The sequence below is a fragment of the Molossus molossus genome, unplaced genomic scaffold (genome assembly GCF_014108415.1).
Source record: "Molossus molossus isolate mMolMol1 unplaced genomic scaffold, mMolMol1.p scaffold_m16_p_14, whole genome shotgun sequence".
In the NCBI taxonomy this organism is placed as follows: Eukaryota; Metazoa; Chordata; class Mammalia; order Chiroptera; family Molossidae; genus Molossus; species Molossus molossus.
Genome location: NW_023425349.1, coordinates 7,415,677 through 7,437,164, shown reverse-complemented (window position 1 = coordinate 7,437,164; position 21,488 = coordinate 7,415,677). Strand labels below are relative to the sequence as shown.

The window sequence follows — 21,488 nt, the reverse complement described above, 5'->3', positions numbered from 1 at the left end:
CTGACCTGAGCCTCAGCGGCCTCATTTGTACCAGAGGGTGGGTGGTGCCTCCCGTAGGGGCTGACATCCTGGTGGCAGCCCGGGGACAGGGCCCAGGGCTCGGCCACCTTGGGAGCTGCTCACCTTCAGCACCCGATCAAGGACCCGCTGGATGGACTTGCACAGCTCCTCCTTGGTGGGCCCCTTGCCCAGCTCCTGGTGCAGGAGGGTCTCGAAGGTGTACACGGTGTTGTCCATTTGCTGTGGGACACACCAGGGGCACATGAGGACCCCGGAGTGACCACAGCCCCTCGCTGCGTGCCTCCGAGGGGCTCCTCAGCCAGGGGTCCCAGGCCAGCCCGGGAGGAGTGGGTGGCGTGTGCTCCTCACTGAGCTCACGCTCCCAGTGACCGAGTGTCTGCTGTGCACTGGCACAGTGCTAGGCACAGGGCAGTCCCTGCAGGAGGGCCTTGGAGAGCAAGGGGGGACCCATGGGGGGAGGGTCTCTAAGCTGAGACCTGAAAGATGAGTTCAAATTAGCAGGTGAACAGGACAGGTGTTCCAGACAGATGGGACAGTGCCCAGACCAGAGCGGGAGAGCACGCCAGGCTGAGCGTGCCTGCAGGCGCCACGCGAGGAGGAAAGGCCAGGCAGTGGGGGCGCCCCCAGCAGGTGGGGACTGTGGAAGGGGAGGGCTGGGGGTGCAGGGCAGTGGGCCCTGGCCCACCTCACGCATGTAGATCTGGGCTCGCTGCTTGAACACGGACGTGCTGGACACGTCGAAACGCTGCTGCAGCCCGTCCAGCCGCAGGGGCTCCATCTTCTCGTAGCAGCTCTGCATCTTGATGGGGTGATACGCCAGCTGGGACAGTTTCTCCATGTACTGCGGGGGAGGGAGCGCGGGGCCTGAGCGGGGACCACCGAGTGGCCAGGCAGCCCCGCACCCACACCTTGGCTGGGCCCTCGGAGTTGAGGCCCTGGGGATGGGGGTACCGACAAGGGCAGCAGCACCACCTGGGTGCTGGGAGGCGGGTTCCGCTCTCTCTGGGGAGCTGGGTGACCCTGGGCAGGTCATTCACCCCCTCTGAGCCTCAGGTTCCTCAACCTAAAATCAGGTGGTTTCTCATGATCTCTAAGGTCTTTTCTGGTTCTCAAATCCTGTGATTATATTGTCTGTGGGTATGGAAGGGGAGGCTAAGATTACAGGATCAATGATCTTCACCTGACAGCCATGTGGGGTTCCAGGCAGCGGAGGACCCAATATGGGGACTGTGGAAGGGCGTTAACCCCGAGAACCAGATAGCAGGGGCCAGTAAGAGAGGTGGGCTGTGTCCATCAGTGGGCACACAGAACGGCGGACACGCATATTAATTCCACCTTGACAATTCCGGCCTCACATCGGAAGCTTGTCTCGCCTTCCTCTCTCCTCTCTCCTCTCTTCCCTTCTTCTCCTCCTTCCCCTCCTCCCTTCGCGGTTAAGTTCTTTGGTATTTTAGCCATCCGCGTGGCTTATAAAGGCTGGTGGCAGGGGTTACGCTCCCCTTTCCTCTAGTGCCGGCCGCAACAGGACAGCCCACAGCTTCAGCCTGGTGGACTCAGCCCCTCAGGCCCTGTGTACGGGTTATTCAGGGAGGGGAATGCCCCCCCGCCCCCGTCACAGTGATGGCCTGACCCAAACCCAGGAACTGACAAGCCGGCTCACCTCGCCCAGCTTGTCTATTCCACCCTGGTTGATGACGTTCAGGTTCATGTCGGTGACCTCCTTCAGGAAAATGTCCCACACCTCGTTGAAGCCCTGGCTGGTGGGCACCATGAGGGCCTCCAGGATGGACGAGATGTAGGGCTGGACGTGGTTCCGGACACACACCTCCGCCTTGGGGAGGATGAAGGCTGCACCCAGAGGGAGCTGGTTAGCTGATGTCCCCGCAGAGCAACTCCCGGCCATCCCAGACCCGAGCTAGAGGCAGGCTGTTGGGTAATGTTTTTTCTTTTTTTAAAGAAAACCACTCGTGCCCGGCCGGTGTGGCTCACTGGTTGAATGTCGACCCATACACCAAGAGGTCGCCAGTTCGACTCCCGGTCAGGACACATGCCCAGGTTGTGGGCCAAATTCCCAGTGGGGGGGCATGCAGGAGGCAGCCAATCGATGTTCTCTCTCATGGATGTTTCTATCTCTCTCTCCCTTCCTCTCTCTCTAAAATCAATAAAGGAGCCCTGGCCGGTTTGGCTCAGCAGTTAGAGTGTCGACCTGCAGTCCAGAGAGACCCAGGTTCGGTTCCCGCTAAGGGCTTGTACCTCAGTTGCAGTTTGTCCCTGGCCCTGGTTGGTTGTGTGGGTGGCAGCCACTCAATGTGTCCCTTTCACGTCGATGTTTCTCTCTCTCTCTTCCTCTCTCTCCCTCCCACTCTACCTGAACAAAAAAATGGAAAAATGTCCTCGGGTGAGGATTAAAAAAATAAAATCAATAAAAGAAAAAAATTATTTAAGACTTCATTTAAAAAAAAAAAAACCACTCGTGCCCAGCTGGTGTGGCTCAGTGGGTTGAGCATTGTCCCATGGACTGAGAGGTCACGGTTCGATTCTCAGTCAGGACACGTGCCCAGGTTGCGGGCTCGATCCCCAGCAGGGGGCGTGCAGGAGGCAGCGATCGATGTTTCTATCTCTCTAAAACAAAATCAATAAAAAAATGTATTTAAAGACAACCGCTCGTGACAACAGCTGCAAACAATGACTCTAGAGACAGTAAAGCCGGTAAATCCACGGGTGCTCTGGGAGTGGACCCCGGCATCCTGACCCTGACGCAGGAGGCTGAGAGATCTGCTCGTTGGGAGGTGCTGCAGCTCTTCTGCTCCACTAGAGCCGGAAAAGAACGGCTTTGGGGGTCTCACTCATTTTAGAAGGAAAGGAAAACACCTGAGTAGATTCAGTGAGCCTCTGGGTTTTGTAAACACTGAGGCCGACCCTGCTCTGGAATGGTGTGGCCTGGCTCAGCGTGACATGTGAAAGGTTGTGTCCCTGTGATCAGGGACCATCTCCAGGACCCTCTGACCATGGCGTCTTTACCCTGGGCGTTCTGACCTCCCTCCCTCTCCTCTGCCCAGCTAGTGCTGTTTGCTCCGCAGAATAAATGGCACATCCCGCTGTCCCGTCCGTCCCAGTGACTACAGCCAGTCAAGAATAACTCTCGGGCAACTGACAACTCCGGCCAGTGCGTCATGGTGACAAGGGAGTGAAAGGATCCCAGCTGGCTGGGAACAGAAAGGAGCGTAAATGGACTCGGAAAAGTCAGACTTGGTGACACGGAGTCATCACAAAGTTACGCTGACGTCCGCTAAAACGACACGTGGAGAAAATCTGTGATGGACCAAAGATGAGCAAAAGGCAGCGGAACCTCCTTCCAGACATTTAGATCTGCCAGATCTGGGTCTATAGAAATAACAGGCACCAAACAACCCTTGGGGTTGGAAAGCAATGGCTCAGATTTGATTTCGGTTTGTTAAAACAACCAATGAATCGAGTCGCTGCTGTGAAACACATGGGCCATGAAATGGACGGGAGGCCCACCCTGGCCCCTGATGGCCAGGGGTCCTGCAGGTCAGCACAACAAAGACCAGCATGGCAGGAGGCCCGCCTACCTCGGATCTTGCTGGCCAGGTGCTCCTTGGAGGTGATGATCTGGTCCATGTCAGTGCGGATGACCGCCTCCATGGCCGGCCGGGCCAGCAGCAGCTTGGACAGCACCGCCTCAAAGTGCGCTTTGGCCTGCTCGTATACCATGCGGTACACGGCGTCTGAGATCTGTTGGGCAGAGACATGGTGTCAGGCTGGGGTGTCAAGCTGCGGGCCCCAGCCCCACCCCCAAGCCCAGACCACCCACCTGGATCCACTGCCGCTGTCGCTCCTGTGGCTTCCCCTTCAGCCGAGGGGCGAGCTCTGCCTTTAGCTCAGGGCCCAGCTCCTCCATCACCAGGTTGCTCAGGATCTAGGACCAGGGGCACAGCCGGGGCAGGGGTTGGAGCATGGCCAGGTATGCTCCTCTCCATGTTCCATCAAGCCCAGCCACTCGGGCCCCTGACTCCTCAGAATTTAGCCCTTTGCTCCAGGTCTCCAGTGCCCTCTCTCCTGAGAATCCTTCCCACAGGTCTCAGCTTATCTGCCTGGGTGTCCTGCAGGATCCTCAGCTCAAGGGTCACACCTCAGGGCCTTTGCACATGCCGCCTTCCCGTCTGGAATACCACACCCCTCCCCACTAGGCTGCACAGGGAAGTGTGTGTGTGTGTGTGTCTATTTCTCCTGCTAGACAGAGAGTTCCATGAGGTCCAGGGCTGAGTCCCTCTTGTTCATAGTGGCGTCTGGGCACCTGGGCCAGGGCAGGTGCTCAGCAAATGACTGAACAAAATAATATCTCCATCTGCATGGCTAACTTCCGCCTCCACCTATCTAAATCTGAGCTTGTTGTCCCGGTCCAAACCTTCAGCACCCCATAGCCACATCTAGGCCTGGGGTAACTTCTGCAGTCTCCCCACCAGCTTCCTGCCTCACCTGCACCTCGTTCCCACACAGCATCTCCCAGGTGCCGTAGAGCTCCTTCGACTGGCGGTACATGCGGATGGCGTCGGTGAACGCAGGGCCCTCCACCTTGGAGTCTTCAGGGATCCCTGCCCAGGAGAGGGAAGGAGAGAGGAGGTCAGCAGGATGGCTGAACACACACCCCCCCCCCACCTGTGACCCCTCTGCCATTGCTGGTGGGCAGGTGCAGCAGCAGGGATTGCCCACCACCGACAGCAGCCAGGCAGCCAGACCTCCACATCCTCCTGTCTCCTCAAGTCCTCCGACCACCCCAAGACACAGGCACTGTCGTTAGCCCCACTTCTCAGGTGGTAGGCCACTGCCGAAGGCCCAAGGGCAGTGATGGCAGAGCCAGGACTTGGTGCCACCCCCCAGGGGAGGCGCCCCAAGACCCCCGCCCCGTCCTGCCCCTCCCCGACGCCCCCAGGGGCCGCACGCTCCCCCGCCAGGGCCCCACAGGAAGTGTTCTCAGCTTTGCGGCAGATGCTCTGCTGCACGGAAGCAGCCGCAGCCGATCTGTGAACGATCGTGATTCACAACAGTGCCCGTGGACGTGGTCGGCCAAGCCTGGTTCCAGATCAGTGAACCCCAAAGGGCCTCAGTTCCCCTCCTGAACACGGGGAACCATGACCTGGTCTGGCCTCACAAGTCAACCCTTGACTAGTACCGTGGCCGGGCCCGTCCTGAGCCCTCGGGCAGGCCCTGGGTCTGCCTCAGTCACTGCTGTGTGTCCAGGCTGACTAGACAACGCCACAAACACTATTTCTCTATTTTTGTTATTGGTGGTGGCCCAGATGAGTTTGCCCACCTCCCAGGGGCTGGCGGTGAACCTGCAGACTGGGTGCTGTTGGGGGGGGGGGGGCAAGCAGCAGGAAGTTGCAAAACCCGACTGGGGAAGGACGCGGTTAAACACCGCAGGGCCAGCAGCGGGCGGCTGCCCTGGCCACGTGCCTCCAACCGCGCGTCCCGGAGCCGAGGGAAGGGAAACAGCTCGTGCCTCCAAACCGGCTCCCACTGCGATGACTGCACGCTGAGTCACCCCACAGAGAAAAAGCCCCTTTCTGCCGTGGAGGACGCCACCCCTCCCACCTGCATCTGACCACAGCCATCACCGAGCTCAGCGGCAGGGAAACTGAGGCCTACCCCTATCCCTGGACTGGCATGGAGCTGGGGGCGGGGGGAGCCTCACCCCTGCGCTCAGGGACCTGAGCTCAGGAGGTGCTTGGAGCAGAGCCAGGGGTGTTCCGGAGCACCGTGCAGAGCCCCTGGGGAGGGGTGCTGCTCATGTGGGCCAGGAGAGAACCCCCCTCAAGCTCAGGAGGGGCACGGACCCCCAGAGACCAGGTTTTGCCTAAAACGTCCGGGCTCTGCATTACTTGCAGCCTCTCCCACATCAGGACTGTTCTACAAGTGAGTCAGGTGTGCGGAGGCGCTTTGCAGGTGGCAGGAAGGTGAGGCAGGGGGCGGGGGCAGTCGGAAGGACGCTGCCCGGCTGGGCCCTGGCTCTGGCCAGCCAGACCCCTAGGATGTCTCTAGTCTGCATGCCAAGCTGCATGCCTTACAAAAGTGAGGGTCACTCCTGAGCGCCCCATGGGCCTGGCTGCTAGGGGCTGAGTCATGTGTGTGTCTCCCCCTGCCCCCCATATGTTGAAGCCCTAACCCCTAGCACTTCAGAACGTGACTGTATTCGGTGATAGGACCTTAAAGAGGTAATGAAGGTAAAATGAGGTCATTCGTCTGGGCCCTAATCCAGTATGACCGGCGTCCTTATAAAAAAGCACACGTGGACTCGGAATGTCCGCACACGGAGGGAGGACCACGTAAAGACTCGGGGAAGGCAGCCCTCTGCGGTCAAGGAGAAAGGCCTCGAAGGAATCAGACCTGCTGGCACCTTGACCTCGGACTCCCAGCCTCCCGAACTGTGAGACAATGCATTTCTGTTGTTCCAGCCACCAGACTGTGCTTAGCTACGCAGCCAGAGCAACTAAGATACTGGCCCTGGGCTGAGACCTGAGACCCCGAACACATCCCTGCCCCCAGTCCTGTGAGGAAGGGCTGTTCTCAGGCCCTCCCCTGGTGCGCAGAGAGGCTCAGAGAGGCAGTTACTGGCTCAAGGACACACAGCACCAGGACTCAGACCCAAGACCCGCTGACTCCAGCGAGACCTGGAGACTTCCTGCCTGGGGGTCGTCAGGGTCAGGCTGAGGAAGGAAACTGCATTCCTCAGTCCTGGGCCGCAGACAGCAAGAGGCCTTGGCCTCTGCGCCCCGGGCCCACCCTGAGGCTCAGCCCAGCGCCTCGGCTGCCTCTTGCCACCCCCAGCCGCTCCAGGAATGCAGGATGTGAGGGGGGCCTGGGATGAGCTGGCGTCCACCCAGCTTGGCCTCCTTCCCCACTCACCCCCCACTTCCTGGCAACCCCCCGAGCAATTCCAGGCTCCACAAATTCCAGGCCCAGCCTCCAAACTGCGAGCTGAAGGAAGCAGAGAACTTTCCCACAGTCTTCAGGGTGAGGAAAGGCTGGTCTGAAACCAGCCTGGTCAGCTCCAGACCCCCTTCCTGCGCAGCCCCCCCCCCCCCGCAGCTGTCCCTGGGGCACAAAGGCCCAAGGGGCTGCCCTCCGCCTTCCCGCCGCACACTCACTAATGTGCCAAGCACGAGGCCAAGCGCTCCACCAGAACCAATTAATTCGCTCCTCCCAGCAACCCCACACTACACACGGAGATCTGAACTGGTCCTGTCCCCACCCCCCACCTGGCCTGGGGTCACCGGACAGATCAGCCATTGGCCTTAGAAACCTGGAGAGGGTGGAAATGGGCCAGGCTGGGGGCAGGGAGAGGAGGGAGGAAGAAGGAAGGAGGAGGGAGGGTGCCCAGCCCAGGCAGCCAGAGCCCAGATGGCCTCCACCCAGTCCTGGCCCCGCAGCCCCCGGGGACGTGGGAACAGGAGGCCCTTTGTGGGCGGCAGGGCCCGGCCCAGGTGGCAGGGGTTGGCCTGACTGAGGACCTGGTTCCTCTGCCTGGCAGAGTCCAGACAGGGCAGGGCGGCTCTGGAGAGGAGAGGACAAGAGGGTGAGCCAGCACCAGGCGTGGGTGCCACACTGTCCACTGCTGTGTCAGTGGGTCCACGCTGGGCCAGGCCGGCAGGGCGGGCAGGGGCAGGCACAGCTGCCTCCCTCTGCTGCCCCAAGGCCAGGTCACTAGGAAGGCCATTCGGGGTCCAGGACAGGGTGCTTCCTCCTCCGGGCTCCATCCTCCCCTCAAGACACAATCACAAGCCTTTTTGATCAAACTCCTTACGGCCCTGTAAGGCTCTACTGACCAGTGTCCCCTGCAATTCAGGGCCTCCTCTAAACTGCCCCCACCTCTGGGCACCCCCTCAGGCAGGGGCCACCTCTGTCTGGAACTCTCTTTCCTCTGCTGAAGGTCAATTCACCCTTCGGGCCTCACCCCGCCCACCCCTCCCCATACCATGGATCAGGACCCCGCCCAGTGCACTCACACCCTCGGGCTCCCGGGTAGCACAGCTGTGACTCATCGCCCCTGCTATCCTCATCTGTTTCACATCTGTCTCCCTTCTCCCTTGCTGCATCCTGGTGCCCAGACACAAAAAATGTTTGTTGAATGAATGAGTGAGCTGGAAGAGACCTCATAACTTCCCAGATGAGGACAGAGGCCTTGAGGGAGGAAGTAAACCTCCGAGAGTACCTGGGGTCGGTGGTAAGGGGGGAAAATGATATAATAAAAACAACGCTTACAAGCACTGAGTGGATTCTCATTGCGAATCCTCACAAAACCCTCAGACGGGGGAGGGGTTCTAGCCCCATTTTCAGAGGTCCCAGAGGTATCAGTCTCCTAAGATCATGTTGCTAGAAGTGGCAGGATCAAGATTGTGATTCTGTAATCCAGGATCCAAGGCCTAACAACCACGCCTGTCTGAGAGCAATCTCCCGAGTTCTTTCTGAGCAACAGGAATTGGTTTTTTGTTTGTTTTGTTTTTTTAATCCTCACCCAAGGATATAAATTTATTGATGGGGGGGAGGGGGGGTAGAAACATCAATGTGAGAAAGAAACATTGATTGGTTGCCTCCCATACGCACCCCGACAGGGGATCGAACCTGCAACCTTTTGGTGTACGGGATGACACTCCAACCAACTGAAACTGAACCACCCAGCCAGGGCAACACAGAATTGTTTTCATCAAGGAAAAAGGTTAAGGGCAGCATCACAGTGGTTTCTTTTTTCTTTTTTCTTTTTTTTTTTACCTCACCCAAGGATATTTTTCCACTGATTTTCAGATAGAGTGGGAGGGAGGGAGAAAGAGAGAGAGAAAAAAACATCGATGTGAGAGGGACACATCAATTGGTTGCCTCCTGCACGACCTCAAGTAGGGCCAGGGACGAACTACAACTGAGGTACGTGCCCTTGACTGAATCAAACCCGTGACTCTGTGGTCCAAGGCTCGCTGAGTCAAACCGGCCAGGGCCACCATGGTTTTTCTTACAAACCCAGAAGGAAAAGAAAACAGGCATAGAGCAGGGTTGCCATACCATACTCAGCCAGTAGGTGTCGCCATTCAGCACCTCACCCAGGTGATGCCCCTCACCCCCACCGCCCAGGGCCTGAAGGCCACTCACCATTGTTACAGTGCCGGACGCAGTCCTGCAGGACAGCCTGCCACTTTTCCTGCTCAGCTTCCGTCATCATGCAGAAGTAGTAGTGCCGTGCAGAAGGGTGCCAGAGGATGAGTGGGAACTGCGTGGGGCACTTAAGGATGGGAGCAGTGCCTGATTTCGAAGTGATCCCTGTGTAGACAGTGCCCTCTGAGCGGCTGCAGTTCCCCTGGGCCTCAGTTTATGGGGCAGGCCCAGGCCCACAGAGGGTCAGCCTGTCCTGGGATTACCAGCAAGTCCGTGAGGGGGCAGCATCCTTTCTGCTGAGTCCTCCACAACCTGACTACAGGGGCCCTGGCATCTGTTTAGACCCATTTCTTAGAGCTGGTAACGCAGTCGCACCCCACCCCCACTTGGGGAAGGTTCTAAACTCCGTGTGGGAGGCACAAATAACACAGGGTCAGAGCCCTCAGGTTCAGGGGCCGAGCATTACCTTCTCGGGTTTCTCTTCAAATTTTAGCTCTGGAGGCCAAAGTGTGGTTTAAATGTCCAAGGTGGGAGGGAGGCATGGGGGTGGGGGACAGAAGAAATAAAAGGGGATTTTTCTCTCTCTATTCTGTCTGCATGGGTATTCGAGATGCCGTGAGATAAGGGGTCCTGGGCTCTGGCCTCGCACTGTTGTTAATGATGAAACAATGAGAGTTCTTCTTTGCACCCTGGCTGTCTTTCCCTGTGCTGGGCCAGGGCACAGACCTCACGGGGTCCACACGATCCCCCCAGGTCAGTCCGCTCAGTGCTGTATTGCCCGCAAAGACACAGCAAAAATAAACCAGAGGGTGGGCTGGAATCCAGGAAAAAGACTCCTGCTGAGCACTCAGCCACTCTGGGCGCTTTAGTCCCAAGTCCCATCTAGGGACACCTGCTGCCCTCCAGTCCAGCATCTCCCCCTTCAGTTCCCTGGGATCATCTGACAGGCCGGTGTGCTCCTCTAAGGCTTCTGGGAGTCTGACAAGGTGGGTGGACAGGGCACTGAGAATAACTCTGCCCAAATGCAGTATTGAGTCAGCAGTTTGCAAAGCAGGGTCACCCCATCATCTTCTCCCAGGAGTCTCTCGAGGACTCGGGGAAGGGAAGGATAAAGAGTGAGGTCCCCAGTGCACAGCTGTGATCATAAGCTTCAGGAAGCAGGGGACTCGGGTGAGGCCCACACAGGTTCAGGCCTCGGGCCTCCTCCGTGCTGGGCCTCGTTTACCTGGTAAGGAGTTGCCAACCAGCTCCAGGTACTGGTCCATGGAGGTGAGGATTTTGTAGCCTGCGCTGTTGATTATAGCTCGGGGTGGGACCTGCCGCTCATAGGCCTGAGGAGAGGGCAAGAGAGATGGTCCCTGGGGGTTAGAGGTAATGACCAAGCCAAATCCCATCTCCAGCTCTGGCTCCAGGACCCTGCTCAGTGTTGCTGACCAGGGCAGGAAGGAGAGGAGGGCAAGGAAGAAAGGGAGGAGGAAGAGAGACACGGGGAGGAAGAAGAGGAGTCAGACCAACATGGTGACTAAAGGCAACATGGTAATTTGACCTGAACCCAGGCTCTGCGCTCAAATTCTGGCTCCACTGCCTGGCCGGTGTGGCTCAGTGGATTGAGCATAGCCCCATGGACTGATAGGTCCCGGTTCGATTCCTGGTCAGGGCACATGCCCTGGTTACAGCCCCAGTAGGGGGTGTACAGGAGGCAGCCCATTAATGTTTCTGTCTCACATCGATGTTTCTATCTCTCTCTCCCTTCCTCTCTCTCTAAAAAAACATCAATAAAAACTTTTTTTTTTTTTAATGCTGGCTCCACTGAGTACCACCTGTGTGATGCTGAGGATAAGGTTCCTCCATCTCCTGTATGCTTCAGTTTCTTCATCTATAAAACCAGGATAATAATGACCCCTACCTCACTGGATAATCCATAAAAAATGACCAGCACAGTGCCTGGCAGGGAAAGCGAGCATGAGGTTATCATCATCATCACTACGGCTACTACTGCCTCTACTATCAGCAAGTACCACTAGCCGATACAAGGCACTGTGCTCGGGCACTGCATGCTTCATTGCACAGAATTCACACAATCTAACATGTGGGTGCCATTAGTAGCCACAAGTTCACACAGCAGTAAGCAGGGACCTATGACATGAACCTGGACTGTCAGCCTCCAGAGCCCAGTTTTTGATGATTACCCTGAACTGTCCACCAACTCCCTACATTAGCAGCCAAGCCCCCTGTGGAGGAGAGTTAGGTCTGGGCGCTTCTTTCTTTCACCTGTGGGGAGAAAGTGGTTCTGCAGCAGTAGCTCATAGAGCAGGGCTGCCGTGCTGCACCGTGCCACTAGGTGTCACTACTCAACACATTTCGTGAGAGCTCAAAACTCTGGGGCACTGATTATTGGCCAAGTGTGGTCCCAGATCATCAACAGCATCAACAGCACCTTGAACTTGTTAGAAATGCAAATTGTTGACACTACTTCAGACCTGGATCAAACAAGCAGGACCAGCAACCTGCCTTTCTAACAAGGTTTCCAGGCCACTGGGATGGAATTCTATCAATTTGAGAACTACTGCCCTGGGGCCAGGTTGCTCCTGACTCTGTTACTCTTAACACTGATTTGTCCTGAAACAGAGGGCTCTAGCCTGTCCTGACAGCTCTGGAGAATCATGGAAGGTTCTGTAGGTGGGGCTTCCTCAAGGGCTCGAGGACACTCAGCAGGACACGTTCCCCCACTGCAGGTCACTGCCACCCAGGGGTAAGCTGTTGAAGAGCAAGGATAGGAGGGGTCGGAGGAGTGAGTGGCAGGAAGCCCAGCCAGCAAGGAGGCGGAGGTGGAGGAGGCCCTGAAAATGGAGAGATTTGGAAGGACTTGAGAGAGATTCGGAGGGATGGGTAGGAGCTAGTGAGTTGGTTATGGGGCATTCAGAGCTGGATGCCTGGATGGATGACACTTAGAGAGGACACCCTGAGCAAGCAAGCAGCTCTGGCGAGGTGGGAAGGGGTGGGGGAAGGTGCTGAGGTTCTGCTTTGGCCCTGGTGATGGGGGAGGGGGATGCTGGAGTCTCAGGCTAGGAGCTGGGGGCTTGCCATTTGCCATGATAATGACCGACCGTGAGAGAGGACAGCTGGGGGAGAGGAGGAGCCACAGAGGAGGGGAAGGCCTGGCTGGGGCCGGAGGGGGGCTGGGGGCTCAGTGAGGAGCACAGGGCCGAATGGGGCAGGGTGGCAGCCTCACCACTTTGTTCTCATAGAGGATCAGCCCGTAGTTGTGGGGCACAAGGCTGAAGCGGTTCCTCCACTTCTTGTTGTCCTCCTGGTACTGGAAGAGGTTCCCCGAGAAGATGATGCGCTCATCCAGCGGCACCTGCGGGAGGGAAGAGGGCGGAGTGAGGCCGGCGAGGCAGGGGGTCCTTCGCAAGGTGACAGCTGGCCCGTGGAGGCAGCGTGCTCACCCACGAAGGCCTCCGAGGCAGGGCTGGGTGTCACCCACTTGGCAACTGAGGAAAGTGAGGCTCAGGGCAGTGAGGGGTCCAGAAAGAGCGGAGGCGATGTCAGGACTTGAACCCAGGCCACGCACCACAATTCAGAACCCAGATAAGACCCCACTCGGCCCTGGCCCTAGCAGGCACGGCTACCTCGGGACGGGTCTGGGACTTTCTTGTAAGACAGTCACTCCAGCTGAGGGGACAGGCCCAAGGACAAGGCCAGTGAAGGCCCCAGTGCCTGGGCAAGTCTCTTCCCAGCTCTGAGCCTCAGTTTCTCCTCAGGGCAGCAAACCCTTGCCCAGGTGGCTCCAGAGAGCCTCCCCAGCTGACAGCTGACGGGACGGGCTCCGTGCATCCCGGTGAGCGTGCAGGGGACCGCAGTCTGGCGGGCTCGATGTTTGACCGGTGTCCTGACAGACTGGTGACCAGTGTGAGCAGCCAGAACGCCCTAGCTTCAACGCTGCCTGTGACTCAGTGCGACAGGCCTGTGGCCTCCCCTCGGAGCCTCAGCTTCCCCTTCTGTAAACTAGGACAGTGACAGCAGTGCCTTCCCGGAGGACTGAGGTGACGTGCACAGAGGTCACAGGCAGCAGGCACCTGGCAGGCAGTGTGCTCACAGCCCGCGGAGCTGCCACGCCCCCGTCAGGACCGCTCCTCTGCGGGCTCCCAGCTCCCACTGGTCGGGGTGGGGAGGGGTGGCCCCCAGAGAGGCCTTCCAGAACAGATGGGCTCCTAGCTTCAGGACAGCAGGCCCAGGCCTCGGGGAGCAGGCGTACTCCCGGGGGGGCGGAGCTCAGGGAGCCTGGGGTTCCTCGATTTCTGGGCAGGTTCTCTGTTCTACAAATATGGTGCCTTCTGCAGAAGAAGCTCGTATCTGTGCACTGAGGGGAGAAAGCAGGGCTTCGATGCTGCTGACCCTCCGACCCTCCGATTCCCTGCGCTGCTTCTGGGCGCGGCTGCGGTCAGGTGCGAGGGCCCCTCCCGAGCTGCCCCAGGCCCTCTCCACAGGCAGCCCCTCTTCCCACAGCCTCCCTACTGCTCCTCAAGGGGAAATGCCAAAACACTCTTGGAAAATGAGGGCCCATTGTACTTAAACAATAGGACCCTGCAGACTGCTTCCTACCCAGGGATAAAAATATTTACAGGAAAAGAAAATGATTCCCCCTACACCCCACCACCCCACCACCCCCACACAGCGGGCTTTGCCCAGGTCACAGAGCTGCCACTCAGCGGTCTATATTTAGACCAGAGCTGCTCTCAACCCACTTCTCAATCCCCACGTCCTCTAGAAAGAGAGCAGAGAGCTCTCCTGACACCCTGCTGAGACCCTCGAGGCCCCAGGCCTCTGCTTGGGGCAGGAGCTGTGACTCAGGGGCAGTGGGAGGCTGTGGCTAAGGGCCGGCCTTCCCAGGCCCAGTTGGGGCTCAGCACCCCACCCCCAAGTCCACCTCCAGATCCTGGGCAGCCCGTAATGGGTGGTTGGTTTCGGGTTTGGGTTTTATTTTTAAGACTTTCCAATGGCAGAACCGTGTTTCCATTGGACGGTCCGCAGGAAATGAAATAGAACCGGCAGCCCAGGGAAAATATTTCGGATTCTGCAAAGCTCTCCAATACCACGGTGGGAATGTGTGGTGGGTGGCGAGTGGGTAGCGCGCAGACGCCGGCTCCAGCAGCCCGGGTTCCAGTCCCAGCTCCACCACCCACACCAGGGGAGCCTGGCCAAGCAGCTGGACCTCTCGAGCCTCAGCGTCCACAGCTGTGCCGGGGACAGCATCGTAACTCCTCAGACCCTGGAGCTGCGCCAGCTGATGAACCATGCTCGCTTAGAACACCTGCAATTTCTTTATTTCTGTCTTTATCATGACTATGACTATTTTTATTATTTTATTATTATTTCTTATAAAAACAATTTATGTGATGATGATGACGATTAATATTATTTCTGTTGTTATGATATTACTATCATGACTTAACATCACGATGGCCAGTTTCCTGAGTGCCAAAGCGGGAGCAAAATCCCTGCCTTTCCGGGACTGTGGATGACTCCTCTTCCTCTTCTTGCTTACGTGTTAATTCTGTCTTCCTACAACGGACAAGCACCCTGAGTGCTAACGGCACTTCTCATGCAGGGTAAAGGCTTCGTGCTATCAGCCAGCTCCGCTTCTATCCAGGTTATTGGGACCTGCACCCCTGTGACATTTCTTTCCAAATAGGGGACACTTCCAGCTCTGCCCACTCGAAGTAGCTCACCTGCCTCCCTTCTGTTACACAGGTGTGCACCTGCCAGACCCAGGCACCTCTGCACCTCTGCCCTCTGTTGTCAGGGGGTCAGGAGGTTGCCATGACACCAGGAGAACCAGTCTTTTCTGGGTCCAAAATCAAAGGGACACGTGATGCTCCGAGAGGCTCTGACACACAGCCCTGACCTCCCCTCTGCCCTCAGTAGGCTGGGCGTCGAGGTAGAAAGAGCCCTTGGCTAGAAATCTGGAACCTGGCTTGAGTCCTGCCTCCACCATCCTGGGCAAGCCATCTAAAGGTTCTGCTCTGGGCCCTTTGCATGTGCCACTGCCTTGGTCTGATGCTCCTCCTCCCATCAGGTCCTCAGCTGAGATGGCCCTTCTTCCAGGAAGCCCTCGGGGTCCACCCAGATGAGGCCAGGCCCCACTGTCTGAGTTCACCTCCTCCATAGTGCCCACTTGATGGTGTGGACAGCTGTTTACTGTCTCCTGGAGTGTCTGCGGGGCCAGCAAGGGCAGCATGGCCCAGCACCTGGCCGGACGCGGTCAGTGTGTCCCCGACAAGGGGCCCGCCTGGCTCTCTCTCAAGGTCATCCTTGGTCTCCTGGCAGCTGCCCCACCCCCTGGGCTGACACCTCCAGCTGCTCTTCCTGCTGAGAAGACACCAAAGGGTAATACACCCTCAAAACCAGGTCAAGTGACTCCAGCTCTGTCCCTTTGGTCGCAACAGGCACATTTTCAGCCACTGGGTTTGGGGGAGGATGGAGAGTGGAATGAACTAAAATAAAAACCCCGGAGTCAGCCTTCTTGGCCTTTGCTGTCTGTTCTGCGGCCTCCCCGTGGCCCCTGCCCGTCTGCCCCCGTGCCTGAACCCATGGCTCCCACCTCCTCGCAGCTGCTCTGACTCCTCTGGCCCGTGATGGTCTGAATGCCACGTCACAGACAGAGAAACCGAGGCACGTGTCTGCTGCCACCCAGCAAGTCAGGACTCATACCCCCTTAGTGATCCCATCTGCCCCCCAACCACATGCCCTTCATCCTCTCACTGAACCCGCCCCACAGCCCTACGCAGGAGGTGCCCATTTATCAGAGGAGGAGACTGAGCCCTGAGGGTCGAATCAACTCCGAGAATTTGAGCCCAGGTCCTCCCGAGTTCTATCCTACCAGACCACGGGGCTCCTCCGTCCCTGCTCTAGGACCTTGGCCCCAGCACCTGGAAGGGGCTGCCAGTCCCTCACTGGATGGTTACTGGGCAAACACAATCGTACTCCTGACAGTGGGATAATGACGAGGCCGGTGACGATGACAGTGTCAGCCGGCACTCACCAGACACCTTCCCTCCTCCCGGCACCCGGCTGACTCGACTCTTCATCCTGACTGCATCCTGTGCAGGTGTGCCAACCCACCGTACGGAGGCACCAACCAAGGCTCCCGGAGGTGAGGTCACCGGCTCACGGCCACACAGCCAGTCGGAGAAGGATGTGGCCAGAACCCAGGCCTGCCAAGGTGACTGCAGAGTCCCAGCTCTGCGCTGGAGGGGCAGAGCCGGGGGGAGTCACCCACCGTGATAAAGGGCCCTGGACACCACCACCACGTCATCTGCCTATTCAGAAGCTGTGTGGGGCTCTTCGAGACCATCATGGCAACCACAGGTGAGCGGAGGCCAGAGCCCGACCAGGATCCGCCCTGTGCCCGGCCTGGGGCGCTCACCTTCCGCGAGAGCAGCTGGGCCTGCGGCGCCCCGGTGCCCTCGATCTCGTGCCGCATGCTGTTGAACAGGGCGACGCCATACTGGTCCTCATAGAATCGAAGGAACTCCGTCAGGATCTTTCCAGTTTTCTCTGAAAAGGCAGGACAAACAGGAACGTGAGGTCACCATGGTTATTTACCTGCAGCGACCCTGCCCTAGGGAGGGGTGTCCACAACGCCCCAAATCCTGCTTATAAAATTGTTTGTTTTCATCGGCGTTGATTGCATTTCTGGGCAGAACTGTGGACATCCTGCAGTGCCCGGGTGAACCTCCACACAGGGAAATGGGCAGTGACCCCAGACAGAGAAGTTATGAGGGACCAAGAGACCAGAAAAAGACACTCAGTTCTGCAGTCATCAAATGCAGCCGAACCAAGAGTCCCCGTCCCCGGGCGACCAGGATGCAGAGTGACAGGATCCTGTTGTGTTTTGTTTTTGTTTTTTTTTATTTTGGTACATGCCCCTAGTGGGAACCAAACCCGGGACTCTGGTCGGCAGGCCGACGCTCCAACCGCTGAGCCAAACCGGCCAGGGCACACAGGATCCTGTTGATTACCATCTCATTTAAAGTCATCCCTGTCTGCCCTGGCCGATTCGGCTCAGTGGTTAGAGCCTCAGCCCGTGGACCAGAGAGGCCCGGGTTTGGTTCTCACTAAGGGCACGTACCTTGGTTGTCCCCGACCCGGTTGGGGTTGTGCGGGTGGCAACCACTCGATGTGTCTCTCTCACATCCATGTTTCTCTCTCTCTTCCTTCCTCTCTCCCTCCCACTTTATCTGAAGATAAATGCAAAAATGTCCCCAGGTGAGGATTAAAAGAAGTAAAAAATAAAGTCATCCCTGTCTGTGCACATAAGTTATTTATTCCCGGAGTCACAGGAGGAGCTGGGAAGGTCCAGGCTGTGCGATGGGACCTCTGGGTGTGGGAATGAGGAGTGCAGAGTCCAGTCCATTTTCTGCTTCATTCACTTTTATAGCATTTAATTATTTTATGAGCATGAGTCTTTTCACAATAAGAAATAAATATTCTAAAAGTGATTCATCCACCAAGTTAACAACCTTTTCGCTCGCACTGGCCGCTTGCTTCTCTCTTTTGCTAGAGCAGGTTCTGAACAGAGAAGGCGAGTACGGTAGCCCCAGCAGGCCCAGCACACGTTAGACGCTCGGTACTTGCACTGCTGGGCATCCCTATGTGCAGATGAAGAAACTGAGGTCCGGAGAGGGTTGTGACCCTGACAAGAGGGCCTGCACCTTTGCATGATCCCAGAGAATCTCCAGGAAAACTTCCTGGTGCTGAGTCCCGACCAAGGGTGTGAGCTGGCCCACTGCCCAGCAACCATTCTGGGCCTCAGTTTCCCCCTGCACACAGAGAGGGCCGGACTCAATTATGGACAGGCCCTACTACCTCCGACAGTCTTGGATTCTAAGTTTCTCAAAGGAAAAGGGGCTGACGTGACACTGTTTCCGCCCATGGCTGGTCTCTGGGGACAGTGAGCACCTGGCTAGGACAGCATTGCATTTAATCCTCCCTGTGAGGTAGGGCTGGGTCACCCATTTTACAGAGGAGGAAACTGAGACCCAGAGAGGTTAAGTCTTCAGTACAAGGTTGTACAGCTAGCAGGCGGTGCAGCTAGGAGGTGGTCCTGGGGCCCAGCCAGGGGGTGGTGGCCACAGAGGATGACTAAAAGCAGGTGTCACCTGCCCCATCTGAGGGCTCAGGCAAGCCACGCCCTCTACTCCCTGTAAAGGAAGTTCATCGTGGGGAACCCTCTCCATGGGCATGGCCATGCTGTGCTCCCCTTTCCTGGAATGAGGTTGTCTGTCCAGATTCTGTTTTGGGGAGGAGGACAGGAGAACAAATGAAGAATTTGCTTACAATGCCCCCCCTTTTCTTTATCCTCACCCGAGGACATTTTTCAATACTTTGTTCAGATAGAGTGGGAGGGGGAGAGAGAGAGAGAAGCATCGATGTGAAAGGGACACATCGAGTGGTTGCCACCCACACGGCCCAACCAGGGCCAGGGACAAAATGCAAGCAAGTTACGTGCCCTTAGCGGGAACCGAACCCAGGTCTCTCCGGACCGCAGGCCAACGCTCCAACCGCTGAGCCAAACCGGCCAGGGCCCAATGCCCCTTTTTTAAAAACAATTAGCAACCAGAACTCTCTCAAAGACCCTGGGAATTGTTTTTAAAACTTATGAGGCAAGCCCTGGCCGGTTTGGCTCAGCAGTTAAAACTTATGAGGCAAGATGGGGGTTGAAGGTGGGTTGGGGGGAGAGGTGGGGTAATGAATTGAAGCCAAGTAGAGAAAATAGGGTCCTGGATGACACTAATGTTGATAAGTCATGTAATCATCACCACAGTTACCACTGAGTGTTCACCCGAGCCCATGGGCGGCAAGTGCTGTGGCATGAACCCAGAGAATCTTCAGGAAAACCCAAGGGGGTCAGTCGGTGCTACTGTTTTCCCGTTTTAGGGAGGAGGAGGCTCATGGTCACAGAACAGAGAGCCCGGATCTCAGCTGTCAGCCCACACAGCCTTGGTCTGGAGTTCTGTCCCAAGCAGCCTGACTCCCAGCGGACGCTCCCCAGCATGCAGGACAGGTAGGCTCGGGCCCTCTGATGGCGAGGGTCCTCCAGCCACGGCTCTGGCAGCTGACCCAGCCCTGGTGCACCCAGCCTCAGACAGCATGATTTCTAGAAGGGCCGCATCTGCCCTGACCCTCAGAGAGCCAGGTCCAGGAGGAGCTGAAGCGGGGCCTAGCTGCCGGGTCAGTGAAGGCAGACATGGTATCCAGGCAGCTTTAGGAGGCGAGACTGGGGGAAAGGCCGGAGGGCCAGCCAGGTGACGGCCCAGGCAGCATCGAGGGACCGGCGTCGTGGAGGCCCGCGCTGGGTGGGGCTGCGGGTTGGAGAGGAAGTCAGCGGAGGCCGAGGAAGTGACAGACAACCAGAACAAGGTGACCCAGACAGAGCCAGAGGCAAAAATGAGACCGACAGGCCTGAAACATCCGGGCTGGGAGGTGAGGAGGACATTCATTCTAGACCTCTCACATGATCCGAGGGCAACGGTGGGACCAGGGCCAGGACTGGGGGGACAAGTCACCAGGCAGAGGGTGGAGAGAGGAGAGAGTACGAGCAGGAACCTGGGGAACTCAGTCCCTGGAGCAGGAAAAGGGGAGGCAGCCCCATGCGCCCTGCACCCCGACAGACTGCAGCAGCCCTGGCCCCCATCCCTCCCAGCTGCGGTGACAGGGGTGCCTTGCCATCCAAACCCAAGAACTGTACAGATCTGACCTGTTTTTAGATAAACCCTTTGCGACCTAAAATTCCAGACCCAAACAGACTGAAAAGTGTGGGGTCTCTCACTACCCAGCTCTGCTCTCCCAGCTCGGGAGCCGAACTGATCGGGACGCTTGTATCTGTCTAAGCATTGACTGCAAACCCCCGGCGGGGGCCCCAGCGCCCTCCTGGTCACCACGAGATCCCCTTTGTTCACTCCTTTTGGCCTGGCACAGGCAGTGCTAGGGGGGGAGGGGTCCGTTTGCCAAATGTATGGGCAAAGGCTGGGTAAGGGGTGGTGGCAATGGCATCCTCTGAGGGGTTACGGACTAGGAGGTGGCATCACTAGGGAGCTGGGCGCTAGCCTAAGTTTGGCAGCAAAGGGAGCACTGGACAGGGAAGACGGGGAACGTGGCTTGTTGGCAGAGGTGGCCCCGAGCACATTCTTGAGAAATGTCCTATGGCGGCTTGGAAGGAACTGCCCTGAGCTTGATACGGAGGAAATGCCACAGGAAGGCAGAGGATGAGGACTTCGAACTTTGGAGAGGCAGGAGGGGGAGGGTCCAGCCCCGTCCAAGGACAAAGATGGCAGGGTACCAGCCATGGACAGGGTCACCCTCTCTGGCCAGATGCTGCTGGAGAGGAAGACCCTGACCGCCCCCTCCCTACAAACCCTACTCCGCACCCCACTTTCCCCTTCCGGCCTCCCTGCAGGGCTTTCTCCCCAGGAGCTGCCGCAGGGACTGTGTAACTTGAATTCCCGCTGTAGCACCCCTGCCTGGGTTTCTGTGGGTGGCTCTCCTGCACCCCCGCCCACACCAGCTCTTCTGACTTTCTCTGGCCATCCGGAGACACCACACACTGCCGACTAGGGGTGGCCAAGACCAAGGCTCACAACCATGAAGGGGACTCAGCCAGAGAGGGTGAGGGGCTCACCTGAGGTCACATAGCCCGACCGAGGCTCTGAGACCCCTGCTGATCCTGGCTCTGACCAGGTTCAAGGGTCCCACAGGGCACGCCCCGCCCCTGGGCCCAGAGGGCAGAAAAGGAGCTGGCTGTGGCCCCACTTCCAGAAGCAGGGCCAACCCCAGGAACTGGGAGACCAAGCTAGTTGTAGGGATCCAGTTGCTGCTGGGAGCTAGATGCTGGGGCAGAGACCTTTGAGGGTGTGTGCCGGCCTCGCCAACCGCCCACAGGTTCCACCAGCCTCCCTCCCACCTGGCACTGACTCAGCCCCAGGTGCTGGTGGAGCAGGTAGTGGGACGGAGAGAGCCTGCCCTCCAGCCCCAGGTGCCCAGGCTCCGGGTGAGGAGCACAGGGTGGGCACTGGAGTCCCAGCTCTGCCAGACCCCAGCCCTGCAGGGCCTCAAGCCCTTCACCTGTGCAATGAGCATGGATCCATTCACAGTGCTCTGCAGCTCGGGGTGGCCGCCAAGTGCTCACTTCTGACTGCCGTAAACGCCACTATTAATCATCAGTGTTCAGCCTACAACAATGTAAGAGGCTAACATTTTTATTAGCAAGGATAACTTTTATAGTTTGAAAAAAATCCAAT

General features: G+C 57.8%; 1 protein-coding gene across 1 annotated transcript in view; it reads right to left on the bottom strand.

Annotated features, from left to right (window-relative positions):
* Nucleotides 1-21,488, bottom strand: part of NIBAN2 (niban apoptosis regulator 2) — a 48,357-nt gene that overhangs the window by 2,878 nt on the left and 23,991 nt on the right. Inside the window, exons 2-11 of the mRNA XM_036261828.1 lie at nt 16,616-16,746; nt 12,419-12,547; nt 10,412-10,517; nt 9,184-9,351; nt 4,522-4,637; nt 3,857-3,961; nt 3,615-3,777; nt 1,682-1,869; nt 707-862; nt 124-240 (exon numbers count right to left, since the gene is read on the bottom strand). Coding sequence (XP_036117721.1) covers nt 124-240; nt 707-862; nt 1,682-1,869; nt 3,615-3,777; nt 3,857-3,961; nt 4,522-4,637; nt 9,184-9,351; nt 10,412-10,517; nt 12,419-12,547; nt 16,616-16,746 — 1,379 coding nt within the window. The remainder of the gene's footprint in view (nt 1-123; nt 241-706; nt 863-1,681; nt 1,870-3,614; nt 3,778-3,856; nt 3,962-4,521; nt 4,638-9,183; nt 9,352-10,411; nt 10,518-12,418; nt 12,548-16,615; nt 16,747-21,488) is intronic.